The following is a 12,435-nucleotide window of genomic DNA, read 5'->3' on the forward strand; positions in this document are numbered from 1 at the left end:
GAGTCTGTCAGGAAAGGATCTCTTTAAAGTTGAACCCTGTGATGAGAAAATATTGTCTAAATACAAGAGCTATGTGTATTCTTACTGGAATGCTGTGTTGTGTCAATTTCTTCTGGATTTGTGCAGTAATCCAGTGTGAAATTTTGCAGGAGCTTCTTGTAATCAAGACCAGTCACTGCTGCTCTCTCTCCTTGTGCAGGGTGACTGGTCTTGTTTCTGCCCCCTCCTGTAGTTTTCTGCAATGGGAGGAGTTGTATTGTCCCTTCTGCAGCTATACTCCCTGCACAGGCTTTGTACAGCACAGTTATAATGTGACTGCTAATTTGAGAAGGTAATATCTAAGTTTGAAGGGTAGTTGGTGCACACATAATGGAATGATATACTGTGTAGCTATTGAGGAATTTATTTTAATTATTATATTTTAACCACAAACCTGGATGACTGAAACTGAGCAAATGATTAAAAATGTATAAACACAAGTCAAATTTAATGAAACATCTCCAAACAATAGGCAGCTTAAAACAAAGCTCTAAGTCAGTAATTAAATATGGGGGTTGCCAAAACTGACTTACTTCCCAAAATGCTATTTGACTGGCCACTATGTCAACCCAGTCTCCTACAAATCCTATGTCAATAACAAGCATGCAGATCAGGAAAATCAGAGAGAAGTCTTTATCTCCATACTTGCTCTGGATCAGTAACTCACCTATCAAGTCAGTCAACATTACAGCGAGACAGCCTTCATTTTTAGGAGAGGTCAGCAATGGCAGCCCCTATGTTTTGTTGAGAGGTTTCTTTAATGTGAACCTGTGCTTTGCATACGCAGGGCAAAACAATGGCTGTACAATAAAGCAAGCCCCTGAAACACACATTCCTACCTTGATTTCACTCTACCTCCTGTGCAAAGCTCCATACTAATCCAAGGCAGGACTTGTACAGGCTTAGAGCTGTCTGTCCACCCCCATATAATGGCAATGGCGCCTAAGTGGCACTTAGAAAGCACCAGTGCAGACACATGGGGGAAAGTGCAGTGAATCACATCAATCTCATTCACCGACTTAAGCCTCGTACACATGGTACGATTGTTGGCCAACCGAGCGTCTGATTTTTGTCAAAAGGGCATGTGATGCATTTGCCTATATGTCTCAGTTTAATTCTCCCTGCTTGCCATGTGTGATTCAGTCCTCGGCTAACAGGTTATTGACGTGCTAATGTCCCCTCACTATTTCTAAAGGTTAATTGATCTATTGTGTTGTGTGAAGGAGATCTGGGTTTAAGTGGCTTGTGTTAATTATTCTGATTGCTTCATTGTGGTAATTATCTCTCTATATGCGGGGTCGAGCTGTCTAGTTAATGTATTCAGTACAACTAGTAATCAGCGTCACTGATCGGCTCCGTCGTGTCTGCCTAATCATCTGTATGGAAGCCCCAGTGTGAGGGGGCAGAGATTTGTCATTGTAACAGTTTTGGAAATTACATATAAGCTGTGTGTTATAACATTAAAGTCTGTCTTGTTCTAGCAGTAAGCCTGGACTCATGTGTGGCTTAATGGGCGATCTCAGGAATATTCCTCCTAGTGGAATATTGGGTGATGTTCTTATGGAAGAAGGGAATCTTTGACGGGGATATCATACCAATACCGTCACAGCAGAGGGATTTTCCCTTCTATTCCCCTTTACACCCAGATTCCAAGCAGACACTGGAAAAACTACTGGAAGTTCGTGGAAGGATTGCTAGCAACAAAACCAAGCGGGTCATCATAGCAGAATCAATGGAGCTAGACCAGGAGGACGGGATTGCAGCAACGCCAGCAGTACAAGAGATGGAGACACCAGTGATTCAGGAGGAGGAATCGCCATCCAACAAGCTAATGAGAGAGAAGCTGGCTTGGTTCGGTCCGAACCCAACGCCGGATGTGGTGCTGAAAGTGATGGACCTGTTAGTAAACGCAGAGCTACAGTTAAAACTGGCAGCAGTCCAACAAGCAGCCGCACATTCTCCAAACAGTGAGTACAGCACAGCAGACGCAAGGAAGATTCCGTTTAGCGCTTTTAAAGCTTTTGATGAAAAGGACTGTGAAATTGATAACTACCTGGCAGATTTTGAGAGACAATGTAACCTGCACCGAATAGCTAGAAGAGAGTGGGTTGCAATATTGTCAGGCAAACTGTCAGGCAAAGCTTCTGATGCTTTCCGGACCGTGCCAGATCAGGATATCCATAGCTACGCCAGGGTTAAAGAAGTGCTCCTGGCTCGTTATGCAGTAACCCCAGAGTCCCACCGACAGAAGTTCAGGGACTCACGCAAAACCACGAAAGACTCTTACGCGGAATGGGCATGCCAGTTGTCCCTGTCGGCCTCTAACTGGGTTAACAGCAGCCAGGCCACCACCGCAGAGGACATTTTGCAACTAATGCTCCTGGAGCAATTTTACAATCACATCCAGACGGACGTCAAAGACTGGGTGAGAGATCGCAGGCCTATGACTCTACCAGAGGCCGCAAAGTTGGCGGATGAATATGCGGATACTCGCAAGACAAACCAGGTCACACCACGGGTACAACCTCCACGACCAACGGTGCCCTCACACCCACCAGCCGCTAGATACCAACCTCCTAACAGACCGGTGACATCTAGCCCTCGCTATCCACGCCAGGAGGACAACGAACAACGCTGCTTCCGGTGCAAACAGCTGGGTCACTTCAAGCAGAATTGCCCCATGAACGACAACACCAGGTCAAATTGGTCTCAACCTGGGTACCGCCCACCAGCAGCAGCCCATTGTGTAGACTCGGCTTGGGATCTCCAGGAGCTGGGTCCGGAAGAACCATTGGACACCATTTACGAAGTCCTCACGGTACAATCTGGTATTACGGACAACAGGGAACACCATTGTCAGCTGGCCATGGGCGACAGCCATGAGCCGGAGGGGCCCTGGAGGGAGCTTGGCAGACAGAGGCACCGCCGGCTACCCCCCAAGAAGAAGAGGTCCTGGAAGCCGTATAACAAGCTGACCTGGGAGGAGAAGAAGCGACTGGAGGAGAGGGAGTCGCAGCGGGCGTCCCAGATGCGGGCCGAGATGTTCGCCAAGGGCCCACCGGTGGCCCCTTTCACCACCACCCAGTTCCTGATGATGAAGGACCACGTGGAGAGCCTGCAGGACATGAGCAAGCAGGAGCTGATCCGTGAGTACATAGAGCTGGAGGAGTGCATAAGCCGCATGGAGGAGGAGAACAACCACCTGAGGTCACAGCGGGCTGACCCCCCCAGGCTCCATGAACTGGAGATGGAGCTGGAGAAGCTCAAAGAGGAGAACCGGCGGCTGCGTAGGGAGCAGAGGGTGGCTGACCCTATGGGGCCCTGATTCCCCCCCCTCCCCCGAACTCTGAGCACTGGTGCTACAGCATTTCAACAAATATAACTTTTTCTTTTTTTTTTTATGAATCTCCTGTGATTGTCACTTCAGAGCCATAACCTGCCCCCTACCATAGCGGGACACCTAGATGGCGGCGCACAGACCCATTCGCCGTCTCCACACTGACTTCTGGTGACTCTGCAAATCGCACAAAGACTTGGGGACTGAACGGCGTGTGATCTGACGACTCGGTGGCATACCTGAGTCGGAAGCAGTTGCCAAGGGAGGTCAGTCACGCCAAACGGAGTTAACCTCGGACTAAAAGCTCTGAACCCATCAACCCTACTGGACCAGGAAAGGTCCAACCGGGTTTGCCGTAGCAGGGAGAAAAAGGGGGGCCATTGTGATGCATTTGCCTATATGTCTCAGTTTAATTCTCCCTGCTTGCCATGTGTGATTCAGTCCTCGGCTAACAGGTTATTGACGTGCTAATGTCCCCTCACTATTTCTAAAGGTTAATTGATCTATTGTGTTGTGTGAAGGAGATCTGGGTTTAAGTGGCTTGTGTTAATTATTCTGATTGCTTCATTGTGGTAATTATCTCTCTATATGCGGGGTCGAGCTGTCTAGTTAATGTATTCAGTACAACTAGTAATCAGCGTCACTGATCGGCTCCGTCGTGTCTGCCTAATCATCTGTATGGAAGCCCCAGTGTGAGGGGGCGGAGATTTGTCATTGTAACAGTTTTGGAAATTACATATAAGCTGTGTGTTATAACATTAAAGTCTGTCTTGTTCTAGCAGTAAGCCTGGACTCATGTGTGGCTTAATGGGCGATCTCAGGAATATTCCTCCTAGTGGAATATTGGGTGATGTTCTTATGGAAGAAGGGAATCTTTGACGGGGATATCATACCAATACCGTCACAGGGCATGTGCCAGGATCTACGAGGAATTTCAGCTCTTGAACGCCACCCTTCTGCTAATTTCGTGTTTGGTGAGCATTGATTCTGAGCCTGCGTGTTTGTACTTTCTACTTTTTTGTGACAGGTTTGTGTACTGACCATACAAAAATCTGATGTCAAACCGTTGTCTGACGAAAATTTACTAGCCTGTCATCCAACATTTGTTGGCCGAAAGTTGGACAACAATTGTCAGAATTAGCGCACTAATGGTAAGATTTTAGGACAACAGTCTGTCAATAGACAATACCCTGCTAACAATGGTATCGTGTGTACGAGGCTTTAGGTCATCTAAATAAGGATCGGAATTGGGCAGGAATCGGACAACTTTCAATCCATCTGTGGGCAGACTGGTTGTACTGCAATTGACCCATCAATTTTTTTTGCAATCACTACAGCGGGTGAAGGAAGACAAGGTGAGTATAACCTGCAATAGGATCAAATATTTTTTTTGTCCTGAATATTATATGCAAAGCCAACATTTTTCAATGCAAATTCTGCTTGGCCTATCTTCGCAGGCCTGCGTGTTATTTTAAGTGCTTAGCACTCCTGTCCTGCGTGACTGAGGTAATTGATTTATATCCCAATCAGGACACTACCTGCATAGAGTATGGATGTTCCCCCTATGTGTACAAAAGCATGGGACCTTAAATTGTAAGCACTTTGAGGGAAGGTACTGATATGAATCTACAATGAGTAAGACATTGCATAAATAAATAACTAAATAAATCACATAGAGGCTTAATTTCCCCTTTATCTTTGCCAATTGTTTTTGATATACAGATTTTCACTGTACTAAAGAAACCGATAGAAATGAGTGTATTATTTTTTTGTTTTTCATTGCATGCTTATTATCTTATTAAAATTATTATAATACAGGATTTATATAGTGCCAACAGTTTTACAGTATAAAAGTACACAGATACAGCTACAATACAATATAATGAAAGAGGGTTTGGAGGGCCCTGCTCATAAGAGCTTATCATCTTATAGTTTATAGTTTTTTCTTTTTTTCTTTTTACAGCACTGAATTTTAATTACCGTATTTATCGGCATATAACACGCACCTTCATTTTAAGAAGTTTCAGGAAAAAAACAAAAATGTTAAATAAAGAACTTTGAAGCAAAATTATTGTCATCTGCAGCCTTTAAAATTGCCCATCAATGCAGCTTGATCAATGCCGATCTGCAGCTTCACAATTGCCCATCAATGCAGCTTGATCAATGCCGATCTGCAGCTTCACAATTGCCCATCAATCTAGCTTGATCAATGCCGATTTGCAGCTTCACAATTGCCCATCAATGCAGCTTGATAAATACCCATCTGCAGCCTCCCCATTGCCATGAATGCAGCCTGATCAATGCCCATCTCAGGGAGGGGGGCAGGATGTTTACTCAGCGGCCTCTTTAATTCAAAGTCCCACCTCCTGGACCGCCTTCTATGATAGACAGAACACTGGTGCAATGCCGGCCCAGGAGGCGGGACTTTCTATTACAGAGGCCGCTGAGTAAACAGAAGATTCTCGCTGTATATAATCTGACAGCGCTCGTCCCGCCCCCTCCCCGTTCTCTCCGAGGCAGCCCAAATTGCAGTATTGGCGTATAACACGCACACACTATTTGCAACCGATTTGCAGGGTGAAAAAGTGAGTGTTATACACCAATAAATACAGTATTTATTCACAATTTTTGTGTTCTTTATATCCATAATAAGGAATGTTTCCTATGCACCGTGCTTTTAACACACCTTATGTTTTCTTTGCATTTTCGGTTCTGCACCAACCTACCTCATTAGTGGACGTGCCATCATTTATTACTTTTACACAAGGGTAATTCTCTGCCCACTCCTTGAATTTACTGTAGTATAGTTCATTAGTCTGAAAAAGAAATAAATACTGTATGTACAGGTTTAGAATACATAACAGGGGAGCAACAGGAATAAACAGATTTGGAATGGCAAGTAGTGTGCAGAGCCAGGTGTATATACTATATACTTTTACACACCAGAAAGATGAGCATCATATTACCGATCAGCTAGGGGATTATGCAGGCTTTTATTCTGAGACGCAGAGTATTGTCGGCACATACAAGGAAGTGAGTTGTATGTTACCAATGCAGTCTGAGAGTAGGCAGCATTTACCAGAAAGTGGCCAGTTTCCAAATTGTACATTTACAGAATAGATACTTTATTACTAATAAAGGAATTGAAATACTCTTATCCAGGAAAAAGTGGGAATGAACACCATATTAACCCAAGCCTGTGAGAGAGAATAATATTATTATGGCACCCTGGACAAGCACTAGAGATGAGAAGTGGACAACTCTTCTCCAAAGGAGCCAAAGAGCAATGCCCAGTCTTTGGCTTCATAGTCATATTTTAAAGTGGTAGTAAACTCTGTTTTACCATTTATACCTAAAGGTAAGCCTATAATAAGGCTTACCTGAATGTACTGTGAATATCTCCTAAACTTGCACCGTTTAGAAGATATTCAGAGTGCAAGCTGCTTGTAAACTGTCATCGCGCCTCTGGCCACTCATGTAGTTGGAGGCCCTGTACCCGGAAGGATGACCGGGTGAAAATGGAAGCCCTCTCAGCACACTGCGGGAGGGCTTCGTTTTAAGGTAAATGCCCAAAGTGTAAGGTACATCTGGGGGATTTTATACACTTAATATGGAGATGTCCAAAATGACATCGGTATTGGGAGGAAGTCTCCCAGTGTATAATTAGACTGGCTCAGGTACCAGTTCCCTTAGATCCCCTGGTGTACTTACTTGGTGCTATGGATGTCAAGCTTTTTTCAAATGGAATGTATTAATCTCATGATAACCAGATTGTTATATCTGGCGAGAAAACTTATCGCACGACATTGGATGGCACCAGGGGTACCCACAGGGAGGCAGTGGATCCAATACGTAAATACCCTGCTTGTAAGAGAAAGATTGTCATATAGTCGTAGGGGGGAAACAAGCAAATTTGAACTTATATGGCAACCATGGCTGGAGGATGCCAGTCTCGCGCCACCAAAATTGGTAATGGATAGACTCCGGAGATAGGGAGCCCAGCGGTGTACAGGGGGGGAGGCGGAAAGGAGTAAAAAAAAAAAAGCACAATTCAAATGAGAAAAAGCACACGCACTAGACCCTAGAGAAGTCTGGGGGTAGAAGAAAAATTAAACTTATATATAAAAGGGTACAAATAAGGTGATGGTGGAGGAAGAAGGAAAAATAAAAATAGAAATAATATACAAAAGGATACACGGTTGATGATGATAAAAAAAATGTATGGAAATATAATTAAATGTTTTTTAATGTATATGATTGAAAGCACAGAGTGTACCATAAGAGCACATTTCTAAATAAAAAAGAATAAAAAAAAAAGGTAAATCTCTCATAATGTGCTAATATGTGAGGCATACTAGCAAGTTTTTTTCTTCATCTGTGGTTTACTATGTCTTTAAGGTAGCCATGTATGGCTTGATTTTTCTCTCGTTCATTTAAAAAGAATCGTTCTTCTGTTCAAACTTGTTTAAAAAATAAAAACGTATTGAACCTAAAAAGAATCGTTCATTCACTTCCTCTTCCTCCATCCATACTAACATTGTAGTCAAGCAGCCGCAGCCAAGGAAACACTACCTGGGTCGGCAAAAGTACATTTCAAAATCGAATGAGCATACAAACCATAAACCAGTCACTAGGCAAAATCAATGACTTGTGTAGCGCTACCCCCTCAGGAGCCGCTGGTTGTTTTTGGGATCGGCGTATTAAGTTACCTCTAATCGTTGTCTAGTGTGATTGTAGTGAGTAGATAAACGAATGTCCAATCAGCAGATAAGATTTTCTGAATGCTTTATTGTCTCGGCCCAACACGACCAACATCAACATGAGGTAGACAGAAAAGCTTGATGAAGTAAGAGAACCTTGCAGTATCAGGCTTGGATAAGAGACGAGCAATCCTGCTCTCAGTAGTAGTAGATACAATTCGTCGCCACTCTAGTCAGAGTGGGTGAAGTGCCTCCGGACAGACTCCTGCCACGAGCCTGGCAGCCGAAGTGTCACTTTGAGGTTGCTGGGAGGAACAGGCCTCTGCCACAGGCCTGGCTCTAGTGGAGCCTCTGCCACAGGCCTAGAACTTGGATGAGCTGAATAGTTGAGCTTATCCTCCCAGTAAATTGTGCTTGGGGTCACCGACTGACAGTACTAAGGTTATCTGTCAGTGTTCGGTCACCCAGATACCCGATGGTTCGTTCAAGCTTCTCAGACAACCTGAGGTATGGAGGCATGCGGCCTGGTACGGCTCAGGAGGGGGGGGGACCTCTCTGGCGCCACCTGCCGCCCAGGGATGGTACCTCATCCCTAGAACACAGTCTAGCACACAGAACAATCCAGATTTGGCGACAGCCAAATTTGACTTTATTCAGATCGAGAGCAAATTATCTCTCTCATTCTCCCACTAACTTTAGCGTAGCGCCTTTACTGAAAGTAAGGGGGCGCTACACTTATTAGATAGATAATGTAGAGTTTAAACATAATAATATATAGTAATAATAATGTTAAGGGACACAATATAAAAAGCCAACTTACCACTACAAATATATTTTCGGTGTCCTCTCTTGATTTTAAGGCCTCCACCCAATAAGAAATAAGCGGAACCTTTCCAATTGGGAGTAGGGGTTTGGGTACCCCTGCAAGCTTCGTATATTGCTCTTCTTTTGCTTCCTGTAAATCTTTAAGAAGTCTTGTGCCGTAGCCAGCAGCCAGAATCACTACTTTCATTTTAACCCTGGAAAACAGATAAATATGACTGGTAAGCATCTTTTTTAGATGATTTTTCAAAAGCATCATCGTTACTAAAGGAAAGTGGGCAGTTCACTTTGCAAAATCATTTTACCTTGGCTTAGTGAATGCTGTGAAAATAGTAATAAATAAATAAATAAAAATAAAATGTTATTTAAAAAAAAATAACAAACATGTCATACTTAGCTGCCCTGTGCAGTGGTTTTGCACAGAGCAACCCGATCCTTCTCTTCTGGGCTCTGCTGCCCTCCCCCTTGCCGAGTGCCCCCATAGCAAGCCGATTGCTGTGGGGGCACTAATGCATGCTTGCTCCCAAGCTGGCTCTCTGTCTATAAGACAAAGAGAGCGTGGCTTAGCCCTGCCCCCCACTCCCGCCTCACTGGCTGTGATTGACAGCAGCGGGAGCCAATGCCTCCTGCTACTGCATCTCTGCCAATCAGGAGGGAGAGACCTGGGATAGCTTTGAGTCTCGTGCACATCACTTAGAGCAGTGATGGGGAACCTTGACACCCAGTGGCGGAACTACCGCCATAGCGACCCACGCAGGCGCTATGGGGCCCGCAGCCGAGTGGGGCCCGCCGATGGGGAGGCAGATCGGTGCGCTGTGACAGTTACAGAACCGATGCTGTGTTTCTCTCCCTCCTGTCGGCAATATTTCTGTCACAGCGCACCGATCTGCCTCCCTGTTGTAGCCACATGTGATCCTCCTATGTCCTATAGGTGCCTGGTCTCCCCCCAGCGCTGCCTGTTTTCCTCTCCCTAAAAGCTGGGAGATTCGTCAGGACACTGTGAGAGTGGGGGAGAGCTTGCCTGTCTTAATGCACAGGCACTTCTGTGAACTGCCCAGGGGTCCTAGGTGCATGGGGGGCCTTTGAAGTTTCCTCCCAGCAGGTTCGGGCAGTGGTAACGGGTCTCCTCACGTTGGCTCTCTTCTGCTACAGTGTACAGGTCAGTTCTGTTATCTGGCTGTGTCTGCAATGCTCTCTCCCTGGCATCTTCCTCCCCTCCTCAAACACTATCTGGCCGTCCTGCTCCCTGTCGTCCTCACACAGATCCATTCATCTTTGCCTGTCACACTGCTCCTCTCAGATGCTTGTTATCTCTACCCCCTCCTCCCTCCCTTCCCTGACTTTTCCCCTGCAGACACTTTACCTTCACACATGTGTGTGTCCCAGGATCTACAAACATTACAAATGTCTGGAACCCCCCCCCCCCCCCACCTTGCACACCCCCAACACTGTTTCTTTACTAAGCAATGGAGATCACTCCCTCTCCCCTTCCTGCCAGACAGCCCATTTACTTTTTATACTATGGCTATTTATTACCAGCTTAGAGTATGCCCCATGCCCATCTCTGATTATCCCTCTCCAGTCTCCTTGACAGCGATCTATCTGCCCTCCCTCCCCCCCTACCAGCACAAATCCTCCTCCTTTTTAATCCCTATACAGACCAGGATTTCCCCAGTCTCATTCGAGTTCTTCTCTACCCATACCCCATCTCATACCCATACCCCATCTCATACCCACCCCCACTTTTACCCCCCCTCCTTTTTCTCCCCTACCCCATGGTTCTCATTCCCACCACATTTTTTTTTAGGGCTTAAGGAAGAACCCCGTGGTGGAGCATCTTACTACTGCTGCTTGTGTGGGTGAGATGTGTACTGTGTACTGCGCCAATCCCTGCTGACCCTCCTCTCCTATTCTTCCCATGTGATTGGCGCAGTACATATCCCACCCGCACAAGCAGCAGTAGTAAGATGCTCCACCTCGGGATCCTTCTTTAACCCCTGCAAAGCACCAGAAGAGAGACAGAAACTCTGATGGGGAAGGAAGAGGGGAATTGTCTTTCCTGTTGTATATTTAGCCCAGTTCCCCTGTAAGTTTATACGTTTTTTTTGTGCTTGTGTATGTTAAAAATGATTTTTGTGGTGTATTGTTAGCAAAAATATTTGTTTTGATATTTTTTTAGGGGGGGCCCTGTCAGGTAGGCTGTACGGGGCCCCGTGATTTCTAACAGCAGCCCTGGGCGCTGCGGCAACACAGGGGTGAAAAAATCCTCTACTGTCACTTGTCAATACAGAAGCGCTGCTGTATTTACAAGTGACAGCGCTCTCCTCCCGACAGCCGTTTAGAACCCTCTCTGCTCTACAAAACACATTGTCTATCTATCTCTATGTGAAAGCAGAGAGGGGAGGGGGGAAGGGGTGGGGGGTGTACACAGACAGGAGCTGCTCCACTAGGGTGACCACATTTCCAAACTACCATTCAGGGACACCCCCCCTCCCAAAAATCAGGCGGGATTTATGATTTCTCCAATCACAAGAAGGGGGCGGGGACTGTGCTCCTCCAGGCATTCCCGGCCAGGGCAAGTACCGTCAGTGAGTAAAGTGGTGATGTGACGGCCTTTTTTTGGGTCATAAAATTGGCCGGGGGGGTGGCTGTGTCAGTTTCATTCCGGGACACTGTATTGTCCTGGAATGAAGGTGCCCGGGACAGACCTGCAAAATGTGGGACTGTCCCGGGCAATCCGGGACACGTGGTCACCCTATGCTCCACGGACATGCAGTGAGTTACAGCTTCTCTTCTGCAGCCCATCTCTGATGTTAGTTGGGTGACCGGAATGCTCACTACTGAAAGGGGGAAGAAGGGGGGTTGATGCCAGAGGAATGTGTATTGATGGAGGGTGGGCTCCAAACTAATCTGGGGAGAGGAGAGCTCTGTACTTGGGAAGGAGGGTACTTGCATGTGCACAGATCACCCCTAAATCCTGCACACCGTACACAGATCACCCCTAAATCCTGCACACCGTACACAGATCACCGTTAAATTTGCCCATACACAGCTCACCCCTCAATCCTTATACATTTTATATGTAGGTCAACCCGTATGATTTTTCCGTGCGCTTTCAGGGTTGGGGGACTTTTAGTTTTTTTTGGGCGGGGGGGGGGCATCATTGAAGGACCCGGCCTTGGGGCGGCAAAGGAAGTAAATCCGGGGGGGGGGCCCCATACAACATTTTGCTATGGGGCCCTGTGATTTCTAGTTACGCCCCTGTAATGACACCCCAGATGTTTTAGAACTACATTTCCCATGATGCTCATGCACTCTGCAGTGTAGTTGAGCATCATGGGAAATGTAGTCCTAAAACATCTGGGGTGCCAAGGTTCACCATCACTGACTTAGGGCTTAGGTAAGTATTGGGGGGGGGCTGCACCTCGAAGGTTTTTTGAAGGTTTGTAAATGAAAAAAAGTTCCCTTTAAAATAACAAACATGATATACTTACCTCCACTGTGCAGTTCGTTTTGCACAGAGTGGCCCCGATCCAT

At 46.0% G+C, this 12,435-nt stretch overlaps 1 protein-coding gene across 3 annotated transcripts in view; it reads right to left on the reverse strand.

The window, feature by feature from the left end:
• The window catches only part of LOC120943694 (bifunctional protein GlmU-like), a 72,786-nt gene that overhangs the window by 37,869 nt on the left and 22,482 nt on the right, over positions 1–12,435 (reverse strand). For all 3 annotated transcript variants that reach the window (XM_040357146.1, XM_040357147.1, XM_040357148.1), the window contains exons 2-3: positions 8,897–9,095; positions 6,103–6,192 (exon numbers count right to left, since the gene is read on the reverse strand). In XM_040357146.1, the coding sequence (XP_040213080.1) occupies positions 6,103–6,192; positions 8,897–9,095 (289 nt within the window). The remainder of the gene's footprint in view (positions 1–6,102; positions 6,193–8,896; positions 9,096–12,435) is intronic.

The sequence above is a fragment of the Rana temporaria genome, chromosome 6, assembly GCF_905171775.1.
Source record: "Rana temporaria chromosome 6, aRanTem1.1, whole genome shotgun sequence".
NCBI classification, from domain to species: domain Eukaryota; kingdom Metazoa; phylum Chordata; class Amphibia; order Anura; family Ranidae; genus Rana; species Rana temporaria.